This window comes from Ranitomeya imitator, chromosome 2, assembly GCF_032444005.1.
Source record: "Ranitomeya imitator isolate aRanImi1 chromosome 2, aRanImi1.pri, whole genome shotgun sequence".
Classification (NCBI taxonomy): Eukaryota; Metazoa; Chordata; class Amphibia; order Anura; family Dendrobatidae; genus Ranitomeya; species Ranitomeya imitator.
In genome coordinates, this window is record NC_091283.1 from 664,208,086 (window position 1) to 664,235,448 (window position 27,363).

Below are 27,363 nucleotides of genomic sequence, written 5' to 3' on the forward strand. Positions count from 1 at the left end.
ATTAATATATAATATCACCCCACCACCCTTCTTCTTACCACACTTAGCTTTGTCTCTTATCAGCCCGGACCATGTGAAACCCTGGAATCGAGACACTTGAATCAGGGACCTCCCCATGTAACCAGGTTTCTGTAAAGCACGAGACTGCATTCCTTGAACGTCTGAGTTTTACAGAGAGCTAGCAGTTCATCCGTCTTATTTCCCAGCGAGCGTACATTAACCATGGTAATTGATGGTACTGCTGGATTAAACCTTCTCTTGGACTTCAACTTTTTACCTGCTCTGCAGCCTTTGAAAGATCTCCACACTTCACAAAGAATATGTGGTATGGCCACAGCTGGAGAAGACTTCAACCTGCTCAGCTCCAGAAGTCGATCCCTTAAATATACACAACACGTTTAGTGACGGGCTTTGGGACAACCAGCAGATCAGTGACCCTTTCCCTCGCTCCAGTCTACTCCATTTCTGAATCTGTACCCAGATAGCTGCATCAGTAACAAACAAGGTAGAAGCTGTGTGTATTGCGGAACTGTAGTTGACAGTGGTGGTATTACAATCATGTCCAAGGGCGCTATTAACTGCTCATCACTGGTATCCATTTAGGAGTTGCATGTACCTGTGGGAAGTACGTAGTAGTGGCAGATCCGAATACCGATCAGGGCTGCGTGTCCAAGGGCGTTTGGTTGGTTGTGGTGAGTGGTTTCCACCTTCCCACAAAGGTCTGTCATGCAGGAACAGTGCAATCCACAAGGTATTAAACATCCATCAATCCAAGATTAAAATTAGGGGTCCGTCAAAGTTCAGAAGGTTCAAAAGAACAGGCAAAAAAAACAAACTGTAACAGACTTGTTATTTGTTGATAATTTGAATACCTCTCTCATTAATAATGGATATCATCTCTTAATTTGGGGTCTTTTCTGGTCTAAATATCAATTGGTTAAAGTCTGCTTTACTCCCCTGGATAAGAATGTACATATTCAACCAATTGGGTCCTTAGCAATCCAGGTGGTGCAAAAGTTTAAATACTTTGGTATTTATGTTACCAGCTAGGTTAATGTCTGCACCCCTGTAGATCAGAATTCCCTGGTAGTCAGGAAATAAAGTTGCAGCTCTGTACACTATGCATTAGATAACTCTGTTTGGATCCCAAATAGATGAGGGGAGGGGAGGGGATAACATTTTGAAACTCTTAAGCGTCAAATATACTGAAAGCTAAGTCTAGTAAAGCCCTGACCCATGATCTTATACATAAAAGTATGGAGGGCTTGTAGAAAGTTGTGGGGTATGGGAGCTTATTCTAAAGGTATGTTTCCCATGAGTTTACAGTACAATGTAAACCTATGGGAAATTAAATCCGCAGTGCCCATGCTGCGGAAAAAGCCGCGCAGAAACGCAGCGGTTTATTTTCCGCAGCATGTCAATTCTTTGTGCGGAATCCGCAGCGGTTTTCCATCTGCTCCAATAGAAAACTGCAGATGGAAAACCGCAGCAGAATCCGCATTAAAAACCGCGATAAATCCGCAGTAAAAACCGCAGCGGTTTTGCACTGCGGATTTATCAAATCCGCTGCGGAAAAATCCGCAATGGAATCCGCAACGTGGGCACATAGCCTAAAACTCCAATATGAAATAATTCATGCTTGAGGGAGCTCTGTCATCTGGAAGGGTTCAGTGAATGACGGATACAAGGATTGAAATACTTATAGCAGTTACATTTGGATGGACACTTCAATTTGTTTGATCACCTAAAACAGAGATTCTAGTTATGACAGATTTTTACAAATATCTACAGTTAAAACACACTATAAGGGCCCAGGAAAACATATCAGATCTCACCATCTCTTCCAACAGGCTGGACTATGCTGTACAAGCAAAAGCAACTAGAGGCCAGATTTCATTAATGTATACAGTGAATCTTTGCTATTCAATATTTTAAGGCATCCTATGGTCTTGATCAGGTCTAGATGGGAAAGGGATATAGGGCACATTTTTCTTGGAATGGGAAGATATTTTTTGAATCTCCAGTAAAGGTAACTATGAATGTGGCACAGTGAAGGTCCCAATTATTTCTTATTCATAAAGGATATAGAACTACAAAAATCATGCTGGGGGCTTGTGACACTAAATATCTAGAGAACATTATCCTATTTTATTCTATATATATATATCTGTATATAAGATTACCGTATATACTCGAGCAGAGTTTTTCAGCACATTTTTTTGTGCTGAAAACATTCCCCTCAGCTTATACTTAAGTCATTGTCCCAGAAGATGGAGGGGGAGCGAAGGGTCACAGAGGCAGGAGCCGACTGCTGCAGCTAAAGAGCAATGAATATTCACTGTGCTGTCAGTGAATATTCATTTTTCCGTAATAGCGCGCACAGTGTCAGCAACGCCGCCAACTTCCAGCAGCAGCCGGGTGGCCACATGTCCCCGCTATCCTAGCCCCGCAGTGAGAATAAATCAGAAGACACTGCGGGGCGGGATCTCGGGCAGGACGGCCGCACAGGCGCAGTCAGCTAGACTGCAAATGAGGACAGATGGGCAGCGCTCACTGCGCATGCCCAAGGCATGAGAAAAGAGCGCAGGCGCCAGCTCATTTGAAAACAACGCTGAGGAGGCGGCGCCAAGAGGACATGAGTGACGGCGGTGCTGCGTTTGCAGCGGGGGGGGGGGGGAAAGACCTGCCTCCAGGACTGATTCAAGGTATTTGGGACAAATTATAAAATGGATTATTTCTGAAGTTACAGCACCAATAACTAAAAGAGTCGCCTTGTCAGAATGCAGCATTACTGCTGCACAAGGTGGCTCTTTTAGTTACAAATGCCTGTGGGGGGGGGGAAGGGTGACAGGTTCTCTTTAATAGCAATGGATACTCAATGCCCTCCACGCACATAGTCCCGGCGTGTAGAGCAGAGAGTATTCTGGCAGCTATGCTCTGCTTGTTAGCACCACATGATGTCCATGCCATGCACTGCTTACAAGCATAAATCAGCTGCTGGCCCCAGAATACGCAGACGCTGCGAGGGAGCACAAAGAGGGCATGTAGGTTGTTTTTTATGCTTTTTTGATGGGAGCCATGCATACTAGGATGGGGATAAGGAACCATGCATACCAGGACAGGGATGAGGGGCCATGCATACCAGAATAGGGATGAGGAACCATGCATACCAGGATAGGGATGAGGAGGCCATGCATACCAGAATAGGGATGAGGGGGTCATTCATACCAGGATAGGGATGAGGAACCATGCATACCAGGATAGGGATGAGGAATCATGCATACCAGAATAGGGATGAGAGGGTCATGCATACCAGGATAGGGATGAGGAACCATGCATACCAGGATAGGGATGAGGGGGCCATACATACCAGGATAGCGATGAGGGGGTCATGCATACCAGGATAGGGATGAGGAACCATGCACACAAGAATAGGGATGAGGGGGTCATGCATACCAGGATAGGGATGAAGGGGCCATGCATACCAGGACAGGGATGAGGAGGCCGAGCATACCAGGATAGGGAGAAGGAGGCCGTGCATACCAGGATGGGGATGAGGGGACAATGCATACCCAGCTTATACTTGAGTCAATAAGTTTTCCCAGTTTTTTGTGGCAAAATTAGGTGCCTCAACATACTCAGGTCGGCTTATACTCTAGTATATATGATACTTTATTAGTTTGTCAACCAGCTTTAAATTACATAGAGAATTATAGTATGTAAAAGATGTTAAAAATGCATTGCATAAAGGTTACAATACGCATGTCATACAGATGCTAATTGAGAAAAATCGCAATGTACTCGCATGACACTCATTTTACTTTTTTGGATCAACATCGGGTAGATTTTTTATATGCTAGTGTGACTCCAGCCTAAGGGTGACTTTCTTAGAACCTCTTAGATGGTCCTTACATGGTTAAGACAATTTTTTCACAATAAACTTTAATTGTTTTCAATTTATCTGCATGAAAGCAACAAAATGTATGAAAAATTAAATACAATGTTGTGTGTACAACTAAGCAAACAAAAACAAAAATGTGCTGATGGAGCAATATACAAATCAAGCACTGCAGATTTGTGAACCATGTCCAGTTGCTATGCAGGTCCCACACCCTGCTGCATCTTCCGCATCAATTCCTCATCCTGCATCGAAAGTTCAGTGAGTTTCTTGCCCATTCGTTCATGAATATCAAGATATTTTGAAACACAGCGATCGAGGCACACACTCTCCCCCTTGGAGAGTTCTGGTTCCTTGTAGTGAGGAGGAACACATTTTTTGTGACAAGCACCAGTCATTCTGGAAGAAAATGAAATAACCATAAATGACAAAATATAATAATTATGACCTTTTTACTAAACAAACCGTGTTTTGGCAAAGCGAAAATAATAGATATAACAAATGGTGCACAATAAAGGTTAAAACACCGAACAATAGTTTATGATGCCTATTAATCCTGCTAATCTGCTTCTCCGATCTGTAATTTTACAGTAATTGTCCAATACCTGGATAACGCCTTTGTAAATGTAGTAGTCCCCCTTGTAAAAAAAAAAATAATAACAGATACTAACCAACAGAGAGATTAACGGGAAGTTTCTCACGACTTGGTCTTTTCTTATTCCTACATTATCACAAGCTATTAAAGATAGACTGAGCCCAGTTGAAGGACACCAGATGGTATCTCCTTAAATGTATTAATGAACATATCCCGATTCCATAAACTCTAGATTTTTATGGACGCGTGCAGAGAGGTGGGAGGGATTAGAGTTTGGATAAGTTTATTGCTTTGACAATAATGTCATAAAGAACAGAATAGAAAAGACAATTTGACATGGATCTTATGACATGTTATTAGTTTGATATGTACTGTTTAAAACTAAAAAAAAAAGAGTTTGAGAAAAAAAAAAAAACGAACTAACAAAAAAAAAAACGCTTACTCACCTCCCACTGGTGCCATTCCAGAGATGTCGGCACACACCCTTAGACTGTCTAACTTGAATTTACACTATCAGTTGGTTTACTTAGGTACATTACGTTACACCACTCTGTGGTGTAATTCTGGTGTACTAGAATGCAATTTCCTCACCCCTTTCCCCAGCCCCTATACACTTGTTAAGTCTGACAGAAACATGTCTAAAACACAAATGTGATACAAGGGATGGAAGACCATTTTGGCGCAAGTAAGACTAGAATTCTGCTATGGCATTGCGCCTCTTTTCACCCCCTCCCCTGTTGAGGGTGTTGAAAAAAGGGTCAAAAACCATATAATAAATGTGATACAATACACTGTCTTTTAAAGGTGGGTAAAGTAGACTAGAATTATGGCTCCTGCAGCTCAGAAAATCAGTTGCACTGTGACCACACACTCTGCAGTAATTCTCTTTTCTCTTGATGATTCCAAGCTTTACTTGCTGCGTGTATGAATCCACTATTTCTGTACCATGATGGAAGCTGCTATGAGAAAGTCATACGGGGCCACTAATTGCATTCAGATACTACTATCCCTAAAATACATATAGGCTGAGTGGGCTTTGGTGTAGTAGTTTAGTGTTAGGAGACACCTCCCATCTCATGAACAAATGTCCTACTGTACGATCCCTTAAATGTGCTTTATTCTTATTAATCTTGCCTGAAGAAGGAGCCGCTGTGCTCGGAAAGCTTGCAAACATTATTTTCTGGTTAGCCAATAAAGGTATCACTCCAAGAATACTTTTGTCATCATTGGGTAGAAAAGTATTCACATTGAGGAGACATAATAATACAGCGCTGTCAAAAATTAAGAGACCACCACATCAAAACCCTGGCAGCCCAATCTCCAGACCTGAACCCCATTGAAAACCTCTGGGATGTAATGAAGAGGATGATGGATAGTCACAAGCCATCAAACAAAGAAGAACTGCTTACATTTTTGTGCCAAAAGCAGTGTGAAAGACTGGTGGAAAGCATGGCAAGACACATGAAAGCTGTGATTAAAAGTCATGGTTATTCCACTAAATATTGATTTCTGAACTCTTCCTGAGTTAAAACATTCATATTGTTGTTTCTAAATGATTATGAACTTGTTTTCTTTGCATTATTTGAGGTCTGAGCGCACTGTTTTTTTTTTTGTTTTGTTTTTTAATTCTGACCATTTCTCCTTTTCAGAAAAAAAAATACAAAATTTATTGTGTGGAAATTCGGAGACATGTTGTCAGAAGTTTATAGACTAAAAGAAAAATTTACATTTTATTAAAAATATACATATAAAGAGAAAAATCAGAGAAATTAAAAAGTTTGCAGTGGTCTATTTTTGCCAGAGCTGTAGATTGTCATGGCCAAAGTGTTGGTACCCTTGAAATTATTCCAGAAAATGAAATATTTTTTCCCATAAAGTTATTGCAATTACATATGTTGTATTATACACATATTTCCTTAGTGTGTATTGAAGCAACATACAAAAAAAATGGAAAAAAAAAATTCAAAATTGGACATAATGTCACACAAAACCCTAAAAATGCACCAGACAAAATTGTTGTCACCCTTAATATTTGGTTGTAATTTGCAATAAATAACTGCAATCAATCGCTTACAATAACCAAAAACAAGATTCTTACACCTTTGAACTGGAATTTTGTACCACTCTTCTTTTGCAAACTGCTCCAGATCTCTCATATATGAAGGGCGCCTTCTCCCAATAGCAGTTTTAATATATGTCCACAGGTGATCAATTGGATTTACATCCAGACTCATTGCTGGCCACTAGGGTTGAGCGAAACGGGTCGTTCATTTTCAAAAGTCGACGACTTTTGGCAAAGTCGGGAGAGAGAGAGAGAGAGAGAGAGAGAGAGAGAGAAAGAGAAAGAGAAAGAGAAAGAGAGAGAGAGAGATAAAATCCCATTGACTTTGCATTGGGTTTCGTGTTTCGGTCGATCACCGACTTTACGCCATAATCGTCCGATTTCACTCGACCCATAGGGGTGGAGCCGCATATTCATTCCTCTAATCAGCGGTGCCGGTGACCGCTGATAGAGGAAGAGGCTGCGGCACCGAAGACCGTGTGACAGGCAGAGGGAGCGGGACGCCGGGAGCAGGTAAGTATGTAATATTCACCTGTCCGCGTTCCACACGCCGGGCGTCGCTCCATCTTCCCGGCGCCGCGCTGTCTTCGCGTCCTCTTGCTCTGACTGTTCAGGTCAGAGGGCGCGATGACGCATATAGTGTGCGCGGCGCCCTCTGCCTGATCAGTCAGTGCGGAGAGACGCCGGGACCGGACACTGAGAGCTGCAAGCAGCGAGGTGAGTATGGCATTTTTTTTTTTGTTATTGCAGCAGCAATGGCACAGATTTATGTGGCACAGATTTATGTGGCACAGCTATGGGGCAATGAACGGCGCAGAGTACTATATGGCAGCTATAGGGCAATAATGAACGGCACAGAATATGGCAGCTATGGGGCAATAATGAACGGTGCAGAGCACTATATGGCAGCTATGGGGCAATAATGAATGGTGCAGAGCACTATATGGCACAGCTTTGGGGCAATAATGAACGGCACAGAGCACTATATGGCACAACTATGGGGCAATAATGAACGGCACAGAGCACTATATGGCAGCTATGGGGCAATAATGAACGGTGCAGAGCACTATATGGCACAGCTATGGGGCAATAATGAACGGTGCAGAGCACTATATGGCACAGCTATGGGGCAATAATGAACGGTGCTGAGCACTATATGGCACAGCTATGGGGCAATAATGAACGGTGCAGAGCACTATATGGCACAGCTATGGGGCAATAATGAACGGCGGAGTACTATATGGCAGCTATGGGGCAATAATGAAAGGCGCAGAGCACTATATGGCAGCTATGGGGCAATAATGAACGGTGTAGAGCACTATATGGCAGCTATGGGGCAATAATGAACGGTGCAGAGCACTATATGGCAAAGCTATGGGGCAACAATGAATGGTGCAGAGCACTATATGGCACAGCTATGGGGCAATAATGAACGGTGCAGAGCACTATATGGCACAGTTATGGGGCAACAATGAACAGTGCAGAGCACTATATGGCACAGCTATGGGGCAATAATGAACGGTGCAGAGCACTATATGGCACAGCTATGGGACAATAATGAACGGTGCAGAGCACTATATGGCACAGCTTTCTATGGTACATATATGGGGCAATAATGAATGGTGCAGAGCACTATATGGCACAGCTATGGGGCAATAATGAACGGTATGGAGCATCTATTTTTATTTTTGAAATTCACCGGTAGCTGCTGCATTTTCCACCCCAGGCTTATACTCGAGTCAATAAGTTTTCCCAGTTTTTTTGTGGCAAAATTAGGGGGGGTCGGCTTATACTCGGGTCGGCTTAGGCTATGTTCACACCTTGCGTCGGGTCCCTGCGGGTTCTCCCGCAGCGGATTTGATAAATCTGCAGGGCAAAACAACTGCGGTTCTCCCTGCAGATTTATCGCGGTTTGTTCCGCGTTTTCCGCTGCGGGTTTCCGCCTATACTATTGATGCTGCATATGCAGCAATATGCAGCATCAATAGTAATGTTAAAAATAATAAAAATTGGTTATACTCACCCTCTGATGTCCGGATCTCCTGGGCGCTGCACCCGGCGGTCCGGTTCCTAAGATGCTGTGGGAGAAGGACCCTTCGTGACGTCACGGTCATGTGACCGCGACGTCACCGCAGGTCCTGGTCGCACAGCAACTCTGACCGGACGGCCGCGTGCAGCGCCCAGGAGCTCCGGACATCAGAGGGTGAGTATAACCAGATTTTTTATTTTTTAACCCCAAATATGGTTCCCAGGGCCTGGAGGAGAGTCTCCTCTCCTCCACCCCGGGTACCACCCGCACATTATCCGCTTACTTCCCGCAACGTGGGCACAGCCCCATGCGGGAAGTAAGCGGTTCAATGTATTCCTATGGGTGCAGAATCGCAGCGATTCTGCACAAAGAAGTGACATGCTGCGGGTTGTAAACCGCTGCGTTCCCGCGCGGTTTTTCCCGCAGCATGTGCACAGCGGTTTGCGGTTTCCATAGGGTTTACATGTTACTGTAAACGCTATGGAAACTGCTGCGGACCCGCAGCATCAAAATCGCGGCGGTTCCGCGGTAAAAACCGCTAAGTGTGAATATAGCCTTATACTCGAGTATATACGGTATGTTTGGGGTTAAAGGTGACCACTTTCGGTCATGACTGTGTAACAGCTATGTGATATAGAACTAGAAAACCTAGGTCCTGTGGTTAGAGTGGTTCCCAAAAGGTAAGTATACCAACAATAAGGAGAAGATTGAATGGCAGCAGGCTGTGGTCCGTTATATACAGCATATGTGAGCTTACCAGGAAATAGTACCAATTTGTACTAATTGATTGAATCACACTACATTAATATTTTACTGCATTCATATTTAAATGCATATTTTATTCACATTTTGGATCTCCTTCTCTCCCCATTTACTCCAAGTTCATACTATTGTACCTATAATAGATGGTTCTGCACACAAAACACAAAGTGCTTGCCGTTTTTTTAGATATATTCACAACCAAACGTCTGAATGTGGACTAACAAACGGGAAAGGTAGAGACCAGGCTAAATGCTTGTGGAAGCTCTGGTTTTCTGATTATGCCCATATGCAGAACAATGCCCCAAAATGTCAATTTCTGCTGCATTTACAGGGGTCCATCTGGCGTATAATGACGTGGGATTTTGGGTGTAAAAATGATGGACATACAAGTTATTTCCTCGCTGAAAAAGAATTCGAAAAAGTACATTTTAGTGAAGGCCGATGGTGTCAAACTGGATTCCTGAGCGGCCAATGAAATCCGGAATAACAGGCTGATAATTTTTGAGAGAGGAGGAAGAGAAATAGAGGAATGTGGGATCTTCCTCACTGCCTGAATCCGTCGAAGGCAAGGAAAGTATAAGATTCCTCTGGTAAATAGCGTTTTTCTTGACAAATGGGTCATTTTTATTCTGTTCTTCAAAACACTGGGGATGTGTGTGTAAGTGGTGCCTTTACCCATGTATTGTGTGGGGCTTGTGTAAAAGGGTACTAATTATTATAGTATAGAGAAAAAAAGTAAAGAAAAAAAAAGGAAAAAGGAAAAATTTAGAAGAAACAAAAAGAAAAATCAGATGTAAAAAAGAAAAAAAAATTACAATGACGTTCACTACACCAATGCACTACCTATTACCCCTTAGTGACTGAGCAAAATTTTTGAAATCTGACCAGTGTCACTTTATGCAGTAATAATTCTGGAACGCTTCAAAGGATCTCATTGATTTTGAGATTGTTTTTCGTGACATATTGTACATGATAATGGTAAATTGATGACGATTTATTAATATAAATATCATATGATCCCTGCATCATCCACACGGGCTCCCCGGCACTGCGCTCAGCACAGTACACCACACAACCGAAAATAGCACAAAAAAGTGCGCAAGAAATAAAATTGGGAGTGGAGGGGATTGAGGGTGGGGCATGGGGGAAATGGATTAAGGATTGGGAAACTGTTGCAATGATCACAGGTCAGTCACAGCAGCCAGCTCACAGCACAGATCACAGGAGGCAAGAGACAGTACAGGATCACAGGAGAATTGCACCGGTCACCAATGATTTTCTCTCAGGTTCGCAGGGGGGTATACAACCGCTCTGCACGCCAACTTTGAGGTAAAGATGGCATGCCGAGTGGTGATCGCTATTTTGGATTAACCCTTTTGGCGCCAGAGGGGTTGATCAGAAGAGGTGACGTCATGATCACCCCATCCATTCGTGACTGTTGTGCTTGGTGCCATCTCAGACAGCACCAATCGCAACATGTCACATGGTTTTTGTTTTTTAAACTTTATTGTGACATCGCTGTGATTGGCTGATCAATTCTAACCAGCCAGTCACAGCGATCGGCGACGCAGGGGGATGGTACAGGCCCCCAAGGGTGACGTGCGGGGATGGAAGCTGTCAGAGACAGCAGCCATCTCAACACGGTCACCACACAATGCAGCGCGGTAACCGGAAATACAGACGTCGTATGTATAATGTACTTAACGGGAACAGCGTTCTCACGGTGTAGTATATATACGGCGCATGTTGTGACGAGTTTAACAAGCCTTACCCCATGACTTAGGATAAAAGCCAGACCAGAAGTTATTTGAAAATAAGTGTTTCGGGGGTTTGACCATCATCAGTGAAAAGAAGGAAAACTGATAATACACACTCAGCTTTGTGAGCTACCAGGAAGTGGTACAATACCCTATCATGCATGTTACGCCATTTACTACTAATGTATTTATCAATTTGGCAAACATTATTATTGTTTTACATTCTGTAATTTTAAAGGGAGCTGTCCACTTCAACTTGCAAATATAAGCTCAGAAAGGGTTAAAAAGGGGGGAGCAATATTCACCTCAAGGACATTGCCCAACCCAGTGTTGGAGCACTAATGCCCCGTCATAGAAAAATGTGAGCGATATGTCCAATGATTGACTGAGCAGCCATTGCTTGTGTGCCAGGAGCCACCTGAAAGGACACAGCAGCAGGGCATCCGGAAAGCATTGTACAGTCTCATTCAGACGTCAGGGCTTATTTTTCCATGTACGTTCACATATGTGAAAAAAACGGAGTGATTTTCATCAGTGTGTCAGAGTTTTTCATCAGGGATTCGTTGTATGAAAATAAATGGCAAGTGCAAGGTTTCTCCTACCCATTGCAACATTAAAAATGGGCAGCAGATGATAAGCACACCGTTGGATAAGTCTCTGTAAATCGTAAAGAAAAAAAAATACACGGACGTGTGAACACACCATAGATTATAATGAGAACGTGTCCTATCCGCGAAGTACATGGATATAACACACATGAAAAATGGACGTCTATGAAAGGGCTAAACAGAGGGGTCGAGAGGGAAGTATCATTTGTTAGCCATCCACAAAAACATAAAAAAAACACCACCTTCCTCACCGGTTATACATATCTGCCATCATTTCCACTTCCAGTTCTGCTGCCAACTGCTGAGCTCTTAAAGGGTCCATATTATGTCAATTTTTGCTTTACGTCACATGTAGTAGTGCTCCTATAGAATGTACATAAACAAAGAGATGGAGCTTATTATACATCAGAATCATTTCTATGGATTACATAATTTATTATAAATCGTTCATTGTCATGCACTTTGGTCTCCAACATTTACCCGCCAATGTGTAGCATAGCCATTGAATGCATCCTAAGCACGACTGTCTGGTGACTTTTTCCTTCAGCGTGACTTATTCTTCACTACACAAACAGTGCAGGTCTGATGACAACGTTTATCAATGACCTCGAGCTATAGGTGAATAGTAAATATCCATGGTTCTCGGGTCATTACAGAACTATATACTCAGATTTACACAGTATTAACCACAATATCTGAATTTGATTGCCGGTGGTCTCTCTTTCTGTTTTGCATGTATTTTAGTGGGGATGGACTGTAATACGTCCATTATCCCAATAACTGTATTGCAAGGAACTGTAAAGCGGTACTCTGGGGAGACAAAAATGTATTCCAATCCACATTCTGTCTGTCTTCCTGTACGTAACTTCATATGATTTGATTACTTCTCACTGTGATCTCAGATCAGGTGGCGCGGCTTCTGTATTATTATGCAAGCCAACCCCCTGACCACAGCTTATCGCAATCTCTGTGTAAAAGTGATATGCCCCCCCACTCTCGTGCTGTACAGCTGACCTCTGCACCTCCATAACTTCAGGGGGCTGTCAAGCATATCAAACCTTTATTTTTAAAGGGACATGTTCCACAATAGTGAGTGAACTCCTATCCATAGGAAAGGTAAAAACTCTAATCATTGGCAATCTAACCAATGGAATTCCCAGCGATCAAGAGCAGTGCTATATAGAGCTTGGTCTTGATTGGGGTGCATGCTCAACCTCCCCCTCCAGATCTCTTCAACTGATGGAAGTAGCCAGGCACTCTACTCTGCTTTTGAGACTGTCCATAGACAATGAAAGGAGCCTAGATCAAGCACACGCACCTCTGCTCAATTGAAGACGGAGCTCTACAGAGTTCTGTGTGCAGGATTGTTAAGGGCCCCAGATGTCAGGGATTTCCAGGGAAAAGTAAGTCTCCCCCATCCTATGAAGTTTCTTTAAAGTGGTTGTTTGGTAAAAACAAGATATCACCTATCCATAGAATAGCTGATTACTTGTTGATCAGTGCATGTTCCACCTTCACGGCCACACCGATCAGGAGAACAGGAAACTTTTTTCACCTTTTAAGACAGCTCAACTGCGGCTCCATTCGTACCAAAAAAAAAGCCAAGTGCAGCAATAGAGAACAGGTCAAGCATGCATACTGCTGCTCCTATGTAGTAGACAGATATGCTCCCAGTTTTGCCAACTGATGTGGGTCCACACAGTAGGACCCCACCGGACAATAAGGTATCACCTATGGCGATAACCAGACAACCTCTTTAAGGCTATGATTCCATGTGCCGTATGAGCTGCATCATTACTACCAGTGGCAGGAAATAATGCTGGAACCTTCACTATGGAAATTGTACAGAGTTCCCACACACTTCACCCTTTGGAATATAAACTACAGCTCAATTTATGCTGCAGATTTTATCCCAAGCATATGAATGAGATCAATGGAAATCTTAGTCACAATGTAGCTACTGGAATACCGAGTAAGTGAGTGAGGACTTGTTTTTTGTGGGATGGGTTTTATATTTTGCTATTTTTGCACACTAAAAATTTTATATATATAGTTGTTTTTGTTGACAAAAAGAAAGAGCGATAACATTTTTGGATGACAGAGCTGAACGAGGTTGTGTTTTTTTGAGAGTAGAGCTAAATATTTGTGGGGAAACATGATGTTTTTAACCATTTTAGATTTTTTGCACACAAACAAAAACTGCAATTCAAGAATTGTGTTTTTTAGGCATGCACTATGTGGCAAAAGTGAGTAGATAGCATTGTTCTACAGTCAGAAACAATAAAGATATAACATTTTTATAAATTACCGTATATACTCTTGTATAAGTCGACCCGAGTATAAGCCGACCTGTGACACAGCGTATGCGTCATGAAAGTCGGTGCCAATCCGACCTGTGACGCATATGCTGTGTCACAGAATGATCGCGTCCCTGCAGATCGAATGAAAGGGTTAACTCCAATTACACCGGATCTGCAGGGACAGGGGGAGTGGTAGTACAGCCCAGGGGGGGTGGCTTCACCCCCCCGTGGCTACGATCACTCTGATTGGCTGTTGAAAGTGAAACTGCCAATCAGAGCGATTTGTAATATTTCACCTATTAAAACTGGTGAAATATTACAATCCAGTCATGGCCGATGCTGCAATATCATCGGCCATGGCTGGAAACACTGGTCTGCCCCCGCCACTGATCCCCCCCCCAGTCCTCCGATCAGTCCTGCACACTGCTCCGCTCCCCTCTGTCCTCCTGTCCGCTCCCGCTGTGCTCTTGTCCGCCCCCCCCCCCGTGCTCCAATCCCACCCCCGTGCTCCAATCCCACCCCCTGCACTCCGATCCATCCCCCGTGCTCCAATCCACCCCCCCTGCACTCCGATCCACCCCCTCCATGCTCCGATCCACCCCCTCGTGCTCCGATCCACCCAACCCCCGTGCTCCAATCCACCCCCCTAAAACCTATCACAGTGATAAAAATTTAAAAAATAGTAAATGACCCCCCCCCCCCCCCTTTGTCACCCCCATAGGTAGGGACAATAATAAAATAAAGAATTTTTTTTCCCCACTAAGGTTGGGGTAAGAACTAGGGTTAGGGTTTCGGTATGTGCACACGTATTCTGGTTCTCTGCTGATTTTTCCGCAGCAGATTTGATAAATCCGCAGTGCTAAACCGCTGCGGATTTACCGCGGTTTTTCTGCGCATTTCACTGCGGTTTTACAACTGCGATTTTCTATTGGAGCAGTTGTAAAACTGCTGCGGAATCCGCAGAAAGAAGTGACATGCTGCGGAATGTAAACCGCTGCGTTTCCGTGCTGTTTTTCTGCAGCATGGGTACAGCGATTTTTGTTTCCCATAGGTTTACATTGAAATGTAAACTCATGGGAAACTGCTGCGGATTCGCAGTGTGTGCACATACCTTTAGAATTAGACTATGTGCACACGGTGCGGCTTTGGCTGCGGATCTGCAGTGGATTGGCCGCTGCGGATTCGCAGCAGTGTTCCATCAGGTTTACAGTACCATGTAAACCTATGGAAAACCAAATCCGCTGTGCCCATGGTGCGGAAAATACCGCGCGGAAACGCTGCGTTGTATTTTCCGCAGCATGTCAATTCTTTGTGCGGATTCCGCAGCGTTTTACACCTGTTCCTCAATAGGAATCTGCAGGTGAAATCCGCACAAAAAACACTGGAAATCCGCGGTAAATCTGCAGGTAAAACGCAATGCCTTTTACCCGCAGATTTTTCAAAAATGGTGCTGAAAAATCTCACACGAATCTGCAACGTGGGCACATAGCCTTAGGGTTAGAATTAGGGTTGTGGTTAGGGGTGTGATTAGGGTTACGGGTGTGTTGGGGTTAGGGCTGTGATTAGGGTTATAGCTACAGTTGGGATTATGGTTACGGTGTGTTGGGGTTAGTGTTGGAGGTAGAATTGAGGGGTTTCCACTGTTTAGGCACATCAGGGGGTCTCCAAACGCAACATGGCGCCACCATTGATTCCAGCCAATCTTGTATTCAAAAAGTCAAATGATGCTCCCTCACTTCCGAGCCCCGACGTGTTCCCAAACAGTGGTTTACCCCCACATATGGGGTACCAGCATACTCAGGACAAACTGCGCAACAATAACTGGGGTCCAATTTCTCCTGTTACCCTTGTGAAAATAAAAAATTGCTAGAGGAAAGAAAAATTATTTTTTATTTTCACGGCTCTGCATTGTAAACGTCTGTGAAGCACTTGGGGGTTCAAAGTGCTCACCACATATCTAGATAAGTTCCTTTCGGGGTCTAGTTTCCAAAATGGGGTCACTTGTGGGGGGTTTCTACTGTTTAGGCACACCAGGGGCTCTGCAAATGCAACGTGACGCCCGCAGAGCATTCCATCAAAGTCTGCATTTCAAAACGTCACTCCTTCACTTCCGAGCCCCGGCATGTGCCCAAACAGTAGTTTACCCCCACATATGGGGTATCACCGTACTCAGGAGAAACTGGACAACAAATATTGGGGTCAAATTTCTCCCCTTACTAAAAAACTATTTTTGAGGAAAGAAAACGTATTTATTATTTTCACGGCTCTGCGTTATAAACTTCTGTGAAGCACTTGAGGGTTCAAAGTGCTCACCACACATCTAGATTAGTTCCTTTGGGGGTCTAGTTTCCAAAATGGGGTCATTTGTGGGGGATCTCCAATGTTTAAGCACACAGGGGCTCTCCAAACGCGACATGGTGTCCGCTAATGATTGGAGCTAATTTTCCATTTAAAAAGCCAAATGGCGTGCCTTCCCTTCCGAGCCCTGCCGTGCGCACAAACAGTGGTTTACCCCCACATATGGGGTATCCGCGTACTCAGGACAAACTGGACAACAACATTTGTGGTCCAATTTCTCCTATTACCCTTGGCAAAATAGAAAATTCCAGGCTAAAAAATCATTTTTGAGGAAAGAAAAATTATTTTTTATTTTCATGGCTCTGCGTTATAAACTTCTGTGAAGCACCTGGGGGTTTAAAGTGCTCAATATGCATCTAGATAAGTTCCTTGAGGGTCTAGTTTCCAAAATGGGGTCACTTGTGGGGGAGCTCCAATGTTTAGGCACACAGGGGCTCTCCAAACGCGACATGGTGTCTGCTGACAATTGGAGCTAATTTTCCATTCAAAAAGTCAAATGGCGCGCCTTCCCTTCCGAGCCCTGCCGTGTGCCCAAGCAGTGGTTTATCCCCACATATGAGGTATCGGTGTATTCAAGGAGAAATTGCCCAACAAATTTTAGGATCCAGTTTATCCTGTTGCCCATGTGAAAATGAAAAAATTGAGGCTAAAAGAATTTTTTTGTGAAAAAAAAGTAGTTTTTCATTTTTACGGATCAATTTGTGAAGCACCTGAGGGTTTAAAGTGCTCACTATGCATCTAGATAAGTTCCTTGGGGGTCTAGTTTCCAAAATGGGGTCACTTGTAGGGGAGCTCCAATTTTTAGGCACACGGGGGCTCTCCAAACGTGACATGGTGTCCGCTAAAGAGTGGAGCCAATTTTTCATTCAAAAAGTCAAATGGCGCTCCTTCCCTTCCAAGCCCTGCCGTGCGCCCAAACAGTGGTTTACCCCCACATATGAGGTATCAGCGTACTCAGGACAAATTGGACAACAACTTTTGTGGTTCAGTTTCTCCTTTTACCATTGGGAAAATAAAAAAATTGTTGCTAAAAGATAATTTTTGTGACTAAAAAGTTAAATGTTCATTTTTTCCTTCCATGTTGCTTCTGCTGCTGTGAAGCACCTGAAGGGTTAATAAACTTCTTGAATGTGGTTTTGTGCACCTTGAGGGGTGCAGTTTTTAGAATGGTGTCACTTTTTGGTATTTTCAGCCATATAGACCCCTCAAACTGACTTCAAATGTGAGGTGGTCCCTAAAAAAAAATGGTTTTGTAAATTTTGTTGTAAAAATGAGAAATCGCTGGTCAAATTTTAACCCTTTTAACTTCCTAGCAAAAATAAATTTTTGTTTCCAAAATTGTGCTGATGGAAAGTAGACATGTGGGAAATGTTATTTATTAACTATTTTGTGTCACATAACTCTCTAGTTTAACAGAATAAAAATTCAAAATGTGAAAATTGCAAAATTTTCACCAAATTTCCGTTTTTATCACAAATAAACACAGAATTTATTGACCCAAATTTAACACTATCATGAAGCCCAATATGTCACGAAAAAACAATCTCAGAACCGCTAGGATCCGTTGAAGCGTTCCTGACTTATTACCTCATAAAGGGACACTGGTCAGAATTGCAAAAAACGGCCAGGTCATTAAGGTCAAAATAGGCTGGGTCATGAAGGGGTTAATTTGAGTATAAGCCGGGTATGCATTGTCCCCTCATACCTATCCTTGTATGCATGGCTCATCATCCCTGTCCTGGTATGCATGGCTCCTCATCCCTGTCCTGGTATGCATGGCTCCTCATCCCTATCCTTGCATGCATGGTTCCTTATCCCTATCATTGAATGCATGGCCCCCATGAGAAAAGCATTAAAAAAAACCCTCCTACTTACCTTCCTTGCACGCTTTCTCAGCATCTAGTTCCGACTTCCAGCAGCTCCTACGGCGGGGTGATCACGTGTTCCCGCTCATTATGGTAATGAATATTCACCTCTCTTCCCTCATCGGGGACAAGTGATCGCTCGGCCGCAGGAGCTGCTGGAAGTTGGAACAAGATGTTGCGATGGCGCGCAGGGAAGGTAAGTAGGGTTTTTTTATACAGCTGCTGGAAGCCTGCAGCTGTAACTGTGCACGCTATAAGAGAAATTAATATTCATTGCCAGTGCAGTGAATATTCATTTCTCATTAGCAGCAGGCACAGTTACAGAAGCTGGCTCCTGCTTCCTGTGACCATCACTCTACCGCTCCCCATCCCCTGCCGGCTTCTAGGACAATGACTCGTGTATAAGCTGATGGGGGCGTTTTCAGCACAAAAAAAAGTGCTGAAAAACTTGGCTTGTACACGAGTATATATGGTATACATTTTTATGATTTGCTACTTTTGGACACTAAAAAATAACTTTCAAAAGATAATTTCTTTTTGCTTCACCATATTCTGAGACCGGTTACTTTATTTTTTGGGTGACAGACTTTGGAGGGCTTGTTTGTCTGCAGAACAAGTTGATGTTTCCTGCTCACCATCACTTTTAGGGCTCGCTCACAAGGCCGAGTGCTATCAGATGTTTTATCGGCTGGCACTCAGGCCAATGTTATACTATAGGGTAGTGCAGATCTGCTATTTTTTTTCTCATGCTGATTTCGCATGCGTTGAAAAAAATTAAAAATCGCAGAATGCTGGGAGTAGCACTGGAATTCAGATCACGTGCACCCTTACAAACCTATGAGTACGAGTGAATCATCAGACTCGTGCAGTCCAATTTACACAAATGATGGAGAAGATGTAAAAATTAAGTTCTCCATCTTCTCCACAACTGTGCTGTGATTCTCGCATGTAAGAGAATCGGGTCACTCTTAAGTTGACACTTGGATCAAACTCTGACAGAGTGCCAGGAACATTGCACCAAAATTAACCTGATTATACAAGCTAAACCCCTCAATGAATTAATCTAGGGGTGCAGTGGTCATATTGTCAGCACGGGTGTGTCACAGAATTTTATACCATTGGGTGGTGAAGAAAACCTAATTACATTTTTACCACAAATGTTGTTTTAGCCCCAGATTTTACATTTTCACACTTGGAAATGGGTAAAAATTGAACCAAAATCTGTCCCACAATTTCTGCTAAACAAGACAATCCCCCATATGTGGCTGTAGAGTACTGCTTAGCCACGTGGTGAGACTCAGGATGAACGGAGCGCTATTTGACTCTGAGTACAAATTTTCATAAATAGTTTGTGGACTCCATATAAAGTGCCATAAGAACAGCACCCCCCTCTGGTTATTTATCTACAGGTGTAGTGACAATTTTGACTCCATGTTCACAAGCAGCAGTGAATATTGCTGAGTGAAAAATTACAATTCTGCCACTTTAGTGCCCAGCTTATGCTTCAAACACCACGTAATTAAGCAGGCTCTCATCGATATAGAAATGCCAAACATGTGGACGATAACTGTGGTGGAGGCAGACTATGGAAGAAAAGTAGTCAGCTTACCGGTCTACGAAGAAATCCTCAGACCTGCCAACGCCCAGCACGGATCGGGGTGAGTGCTCACGCCAAATGAAGACAAGAGAAGAAATGATCCAGCTGAAGGCGGAGGCGGCTCAAACTTTGTAAAGCTTTATTGAACAACTAAAATAGTATAAAGTTCTTCAAAAACTCTGCATAGCAAACACCTGGCACACCAGTGAGGACGATCAACGCATTTCAACTATGGAGTCTTACTCATGATCATGAGTTCTTTTTTTAAGAACTATATACCGTATATACTCGAATATAAGCCTAGATTTTCAGCCCAAATTTTTGGGCTGAAAGTGCCCCTCTCGGCTTATACTCGAGTCACGGTGGGTGGCAGGGTCGGCGGGTGAGGGGGAGAGGGTGCTGAGGCATACTCACCTAGTCCCGGCGCTCCTGACGTTCCCCCTGCCCATCCCACGGTCTCCGGGTGCTGCAGCTCTTCCCCTCTTCAGCGGTCACGTGGGACCGCTCATTAAACTCATGAATATGGACTCCACTCTCATAGGGGTGGAGCCACATTCATTCCTCTGAGCGGTGCCAGTGACCGCTGACAGGAAGAGCTGCGGCACCCGGGGACAGTGTGACAGGCAGGGGCAGCGTCAGGAGGGGCAGGACTAGGTGAGTATTATATTCACCTGTCCCCGTTCCAGCCGCCGGGCGCCGCTTCATCTTCCCGGCGCCGCTCCATCTTCCCGGCATTTTTCCGCTCTGACTGTTCAGGTCAGAGGGCGCGATGACGCATATAGTGTTGTGCGCGGCGCCCTCTGCCTGATCAGTCAGTGCGGAGAGACGCCGGGACGAGACGCCGGAACGAGACGCCGGGAGCTGCAATCAAGAGAGGTGAGTATGGCTTTTTTTTTTTATTATTATTGCAGCAGCAATGGCACAGATTTATATGGAGCATCTATGGGGCAAAAATGAACGGTGCAGAGCACTATATGGCACAGCTATGGGGCAAGAAAGAACGGTGCAGAGCATTATATGGCAGAGCTATGGGGCAACAATGAACGGTGCAGAGCACTATATGGCAGAGCTATGGGGCAAGAAAGAACGGTGCAGAGCACTATATGGCACAGCTATGGGGCAAGAAAGAACGGTGCAGAGCACTATATGGCACAGCTATGGGGCAAGAAAGAACGGTGCAGAGCACAATATGGCACAGCTATGGGGCAAGAAAGAACGGTGCAGAGCACTATATGGCAGTTATGGGGCAATAATGAATGGTGCAGAGCACTATATGGACAGCTATGGGGCAAGAAAGAACGGTGCAGAGCACTATATGGCACAGCTATGAGGCAAGAAAGAACGGTGCAGAGCACTATATGGCACAGCTATGGGGCAAGAAAGAACGGTGCAGAGCACTATATGGCAGTTATGGGGCAAGAATGAACGGTGCAGAGCACTATATGGCACAGCTATGGGGCAAGAAAGAACGGTGCAGAGCACTATATGGCACAGCTATGGGGCAAGAAAGAACGGTGCAGAGCATTATATGGCACAGTTATGGGGCAAGAATGAACGGTGCAGAGCACTATATGGCACACCTTTCTATGGTACATCTATGGGGCAATAATGAACGGTGCAGAGCACTATATGGCACAGCTATGGGGCAGTAATGAACGGTATGGAGCATCTATTTTTATTTTTGAAATTCACCGGTAGCTGCTGCATTTTCCACCCTAGGCTTATACTCGAGTCAATAAGTTTTCCAAGTTTTTTGTGGCAAAATTAGGGGGGTCGGCTTATACTCGAGTATATACGGTACTTTTTTTTAGTTGTCCAATAAAGCTTTACAAAGTTTGAGCCGCCTCCGCCTTGAGGCAGACTATGGGGCCATTTGGATTTGGGAGCACAGATTTTGCTGGATTTACTATTTATTTTTTGGTGGAACGTGGAAGCCCCCTAAATTTCTGTAAACAGATGGACCTGAGTGGGGACTTGTAGGTTTTAATTGTAATCCGCTCACATTCATCCTGTACTCTACTCTGAGCACTTACATCAGGGTTTCGATCTACATCTCTGATACATGTGAAACCCAAAAACAGATCCTCTGGCCGCTGTTCAGTGGTGTCTGTCTTTTTAAAGTGCACAAAACTGTGGCTGAGTGCACTTTTGTGAGTGCCTAAAAAGATGCATAAAAAGACGGACACCGTTAGGTCACAGGCCAGATGGGAGTTCAAAATGACTCTGCCTCGTTACAGCTAATTTTCTGTCAGGAATTTTGTCTGCATCATGTATTTTAGAGATTTGCATGGGATCCAAAGGATAACGTTTCTTCTTTAGGAGAGTGACATGTCAAGCCTGTCATGCCAAGGTGAGACTTTTAAGACTTGTAAAGAAAGCTGCTCTGGGAAATTAAATATGCAAATTGTCTCTTCAGATAAGAAGAGAACTAGAACTCTAGTGCCACCCATTGGAAGTAGCAATCCCAAAAGTCAATGTCGACCCTTTAACGAGCCTTGCCACATAACTTAGGATAAAAGCCAAACCATAATCTCATTTTGCAAAGTGTGAGATCTGGTTTGGCTGTGTGAGAGGCATCTGACAAGGATCCAAGAGATTTGCATGGAAACCCCAATGTACGAACTCAGTGTAGAGAGCAGAAAAAATGTCAGACAAGCCTTACTGCGATCTTTGGGAGGCAGAATGAACTTCTCAAAAGCAGTTCAGTAGTTGGTTTTATTTACTTTTAACGCCGTTCACTGTGCAGTGTGAGTGATTAGGCAGCTTTATTCTTCCGTTCATTACGTTTACAGCGATAACAAAGTAATATCATGTTTTTAGTTTTGGCTACTATCACACTAACTTTTTTTTTACAAAATAAAGGGTTTTTTTTTACATCACCATATTTTAAAGGCCATAGTTTTTTTTTTCTGCAGAATCGTGTGAGGGCTTGTTTTTTGCTGGATAAGCTGGAGTGTACCACTTTTGGACGCACAACATTTTTGGATTGCTTTCTATTCCACTTTTAGGGATGCAAAAAGAATAAAAACAACAATTCAGTAAATATTTATTTTTATGCCTTTCACTGTGTCATAGAAGTGAGAAGACAGCTTTATTCTTCGGGTCAGTACAAATAAAAAAAAAAATTATAAATGTGATATTATTGCAATGTTTTTTGCACGGCTTTATTCTGACAGCTATAGCTTTTTTATTTTTTGCTGACTGAGCTGTATGAGGCCTTGTTTTTTGCGGGACAAGATTATGTTTTCAGGAATACCATTTCTATGTACATAAAACATTTGGATTGCTCCTGACATGGTCTAACAGGTCATCGTACCTGGCATACCCAGAGGTAATTATTTATCGTCAGCCCGCGATTATGTCGCTGGATGTTGATCTCTCACTCTCCTTCTAAATGCAGCGATCGCTATTAATCATGGAATTGTAAGCTTGAGAGCAGGGACCTCCCTCCTAATGTCACTATTTAAATTGTCTTAACTCGTACCAAATTTATTGTTTGTACATGTCCCCGCTTAATTGTAAAGTGCTGCGGAATATTTTGGCGCTATATAAAAAAAATTATTATTATGGAATTTAGAAGGTTTTTTAGTAGCGTTATTATAGCGAAAAAACGTGGAAAAACTGCAACGTGTGCACACAGCCTAACAGGCAGGTAATTGCAACTAACCTGCCTGTTGTGCACGGCACAATTCTTCTCCGATACAGAGCAGTCACAGACCACTCTAGCAAGGGATTCAGAAGCCTCTGCTGATGTCACGTCTGCAGAGCAGAGGCTTCTTTTCCACTCAGCTCTGTCAACAGGGCAGGACTTCCGACATCATTCTGATTGACAGCCAGATCCCCGCTGCTTTACTGGGGGAGCCGACTATCAGTCAGAATAATGATGGAAGTATTGCTCCATCGCATCAACAGAGACAGCTAAAACCCCGGCCGGAGCATGACTATCAGTTAAGCCGAGCTTCTGGCGGCGATCTTGCCAGCACAGCTCCTGTGCCCTTACAATAGTCACGATATTCTGGGATAGCCAAACATTTAAGTGCACGTTTCACCTGCTTTCTCCACCCTTCTATAGCTCTAAAAACATAAGAGTTGGTAATCAAATAAGAAGGGAGTGGAGATGAAAGGAAAACAAGCAGGCGGGAAGTTGTACTTAAAGAGGTTGTCCACCACTAGGACAACTCCTTCTTGACCAAAATGTTAGACCCCTATAAAATAATAAAGCTTACTCTCACCTCCAGTGACGGCACATTTCCCGGGGAGTCGGCATTTGCTCTCCCAGTTGTTGTTACATGTGATGCTGGCGTCACCGTCCCCACCTTTGGACAAATCAAACATGAAGAGGAAGTCCTGGCTGAAGTTGATATCAGACTTCCTCTTCATGCTCAATGCAACAGGAGGTGGTGACAGTGATGTCGGCGCTAATTGGGCGATGGCGTCACGTCTCAACAACAACGCGGGAGCCCCAGGAGAGTGAATGGCACAGCAGGAATGGCACCAGCACAGGAGGGGAATATAAGATTTATTATTTTATGGGGGCCAAACGAGGGGTATGACAAAAAATTGTCCAAGAAGTGGACACCTTCTTTAATGCTTGGCACTGCTGTGAAGCACTGAGTGGTGAGACTTGGTTTGAACAGCCATTCTATGCAGAGTCCCTTTGACCCTACTGAGATGACGCCTTACTGATACAATTTGGGGGGTACATGTCCTTTTAATCACTTTTTATTGTATCTTTGGTGGGAATGGTAGCAACTGAAAAGTGTCAATTCTGGCATTTAAATGTTTTTTCCAGAATTTCCTTTATTTTAATTTTGTATATTTTGATAGAATTTGATTTTTTTTTTTAACATGGCAAAAGACGTACTTGGCTTCAACAAAATGTTATTTAGCCGAGAACTAAATCTCCGCATGCGCCACTTATGGAGGTCATTTCCTGAAGCCCACTGCCGGAAAGTCCATGGGCGGAGCGGGGACTCTATTCCTGTCTCACCGCTGACATTTCATTGGAGCCCATGGCCCACAGTCTTGCACTGCCAAGACAACCCCTCCTTGGGACCCGCAGCATCACTTCACTTGTGCCGCAGCCAGCCTCCTGAAGACGCGACACTGCCTCCTGTGACCCCGCTCCACCACTGCCCCCCATACGGACTATAAGACGGACCTCCATTTGTTTTAAGGGATAAAGGGGTTGTCTAGTCTTATGCTACAAGTCTGCAGTCACTTTCTGCAACTAGAAACTTGTGAATCCTCACATCATGCGTACTGCTCACTGTGAGGATTCTCCATTGCCTGCGCCAGGAGCAGCGGGCGTGACAACAAGTATGTGATTTGCATACATATGGTCACGTGCCACAAATGGGCGTGGCCTCACTGAATGCAAGGGTATAGGGCTAGGGTGGGCACGTCTAGTCAGACTGTGGCCGTAAATATGCAAATCACATTCTTGCGGTCACATGCCCACCACTCCTGGCGCAGACATGGGAGAATGTTCAATGAGTAGTAAGTGTGATACGAGAATTCACAAGTCTTGGGTCAAAGAGCGACTGCAGACTTGTAGCTTAAGACCGGACAACTCAAACCAGTAACTTATGTAAATCAGTACAAAGTTTCAATTTGCTCACTTTGAAGCCAGATTTTTTGATCAGTAACCACTCCGTCAACCTGAAAAAAAAATATTTTGATGTGGCTCTTCCCATTTTGTGCTGGTGCCGTAAGACCAGTGGTCCAAGGTCATTTAACGCCTTAAAAACACCATCTAGGAGAATTGGCTATTTGCCCACTTTGATGGCAGTTTTGATGCCCAAAATCCATTTGGGCTAGGCTAAAGTGACCCAAATTTGATGTGGGGCATCACTATCTTTGTAATGGTGGTGTCAGATCAGTGTCCCAAAGTCATTTAAATCCTGAAAAACACCAGTTAATTATCCAAATCTGGGAAAATTTGCTATTTGCCCACTTTGAGGCCAGAACCTATTTGGGCCAGGCTGGATTGATTGAAATTTGATTAGTGATATCACTATATTTTTAATGGTGGGTGTGATATGAATAGCCCAAACTCATTTAACCCCTTAAAAACAAGTTACTCAAATCGTTATCTACTGTCTGCCCACTTTGATGCCAGTTCTGACACCCAGAATCTGTTTAGGCCTGGCTGGAGTGACCTGAAATAGATGTGGGGCATCACTATCTGTGTGTCTGCATTGTGAGATCAATGACCCAAAGTCATTTAACCCTTTCAATAATGCCCTTCAGTGCCCACTTAGATACCCATTTTTGTGCCAGTTTTATTTTTGTAGCTGCTTTTAAGCGTACCTCACTGCATTGAATTTTATTATTGTGGTTTTAGTGGTTATACCTGTAAAATATAAAAATTGCCAAATAAGAAACCAACTTTAGCATCGTAACTTCTGCAGCCTGTTAATTTATGCTGCAGGTATTTACTGTGAATTTCATAATTTGAAATGTGGAGAATTATGTATGGGGCACAGTTACAGCAATTTTTTTCAGGAAAAAACTTCAATATCTGCATAATGTAATGCGTTTTCTAACACTGCGATGTGATCAAGTACAGTTTTACAGCTTTGGTCTTGAATATGGCCATTTATAATGGGGCAGGTGGTGCTGCTCCGGCAGAAAAGAGGAACACGCACTACTCAGACATGACAGCATCCTCACTATTAATGTTTGGGTGTATGGGAGTATTTAGGCATCGCTTTCTTGGCATTAGGAACTGGTGATGATGCCACTGATCCCTGCCAGACCATGTGCACAATTTGCAGGTACAGTACATGTGTACTATTTAAATATCCCACCTGGCAGGTATCCGCATACATCACTGGCTCCTTTCTCCTCCCGATGATAAAGCGATCCAAGCTGCAATACCCTTTAAAAAGGTAACACCAGCTACTCTATATGATAAAAAACAAAACAGAAATTGATCCAACCTTGATGGGCGGCTTGATGTTCAGGTGGCCATTGGTCGGAGTATAGAAGAACATGTGGCTTCTCTCTATCCTTTACAATTCTCCATTTGCACTACAACATGTGATGTAAAGGGGCGAAGCGGAAAAGCAAATGAGAACCTTTCCTTTTTGTATTTTGGAAAGGTGAACACCAGCTGCACCCTTTACCAAGCATTCACAACAATGGCATTTCTGTCTGCCACGCTGTGTAATGCAGAGTAAAGCTATGTATTCCTGAGTGACCTTGTCCCTAATCCGCCATATGGGACAGCTCCACGCTGCCATTATACATGGTTACCCTTTAGACGCTGGTTGTCACAGACTGGCACACTACAGCCCTGTAGCGCCCGGCCTGGGTGTCACACTGACAACTGTTAGCCAGCAGCATATGACCGCGGAGGTTTATCACAGCTCAGCTGTGCTCCGTCCGGAGGAACAGAACATCATTAGGGACACAGACACTCACCTACAAGAGCAGAGCACGCCGGAAGCACGTGTATCACTGACTACTTCTCGCCACCATAGAGTCCAGAGACGCTAAACCATAGAGTGGCGCGGTCACCGAGGACA

The 27,363-nt window shown here is 43.8% G+C and overlaps 1 protein-coding gene across 3 annotated transcripts; it reads right to left on the reverse strand.

The window, feature by feature from the left end:
* Window positions 1–3,643: 3,643 nt before the first annotated feature.
* Window positions 3,644–27,363, reverse strand: TIMM10 (translocase of inner mitochondrial membrane 10). Of its 3 annotated transcripts, XM_069752983.1 has the most exons (4): window positions 27,260–27,314; window positions 26,644–26,739; window positions 11,963–12,074; window positions 3,644–4,297 (listed from the first exon to the last, which is right to left on the reverse strand). In XM_069752983.1, the coding sequence occupies exons 3-4, from the start codon at window positions 12,031–12,033 to the stop codon at window positions 4,096–4,098; spliced, it is 273 nt and encodes a 90-aa protein (XP_069609084.1). In that variant the 5' UTR covers window positions 12,034–12,074; window positions 26,644–26,739; window positions 27,260–27,314; the 3' UTR covers window positions 3,644–4,095. The 3 variants fall into 3 exon arrangements, with proteins under 3 accessions (XP_069609084.1, XP_069609083.1, XP_069609085.1); XM_069752982.1 differs by lacking the exon at window positions 26,644–26,739 and having other exon boundaries at window positions 27,260–27,363; XM_069752984.1 differs by lacking the exons at window positions 26,644–26,739; window positions 27,260–27,314 and adding an exon at window positions 19,844–19,865.

Excerpts from the sequence above, each read along its gene's own strand:
- TIMM10 (XM_069752982.1), bottom strand. The coding sequence starts at position 12,033 with ATGGACCCTTTAAGAGCTCAGCAGTTGGCAGCAGAACTGGAAGTGGAA. Across the intron at positions 4,298-11,962 it reads ATGGCAGATATGTATAACCG|AATGACTGGTGCTTGTCACA; the intron begins GTGAGGAAGGTG and ends ATTTTCTTCCAG.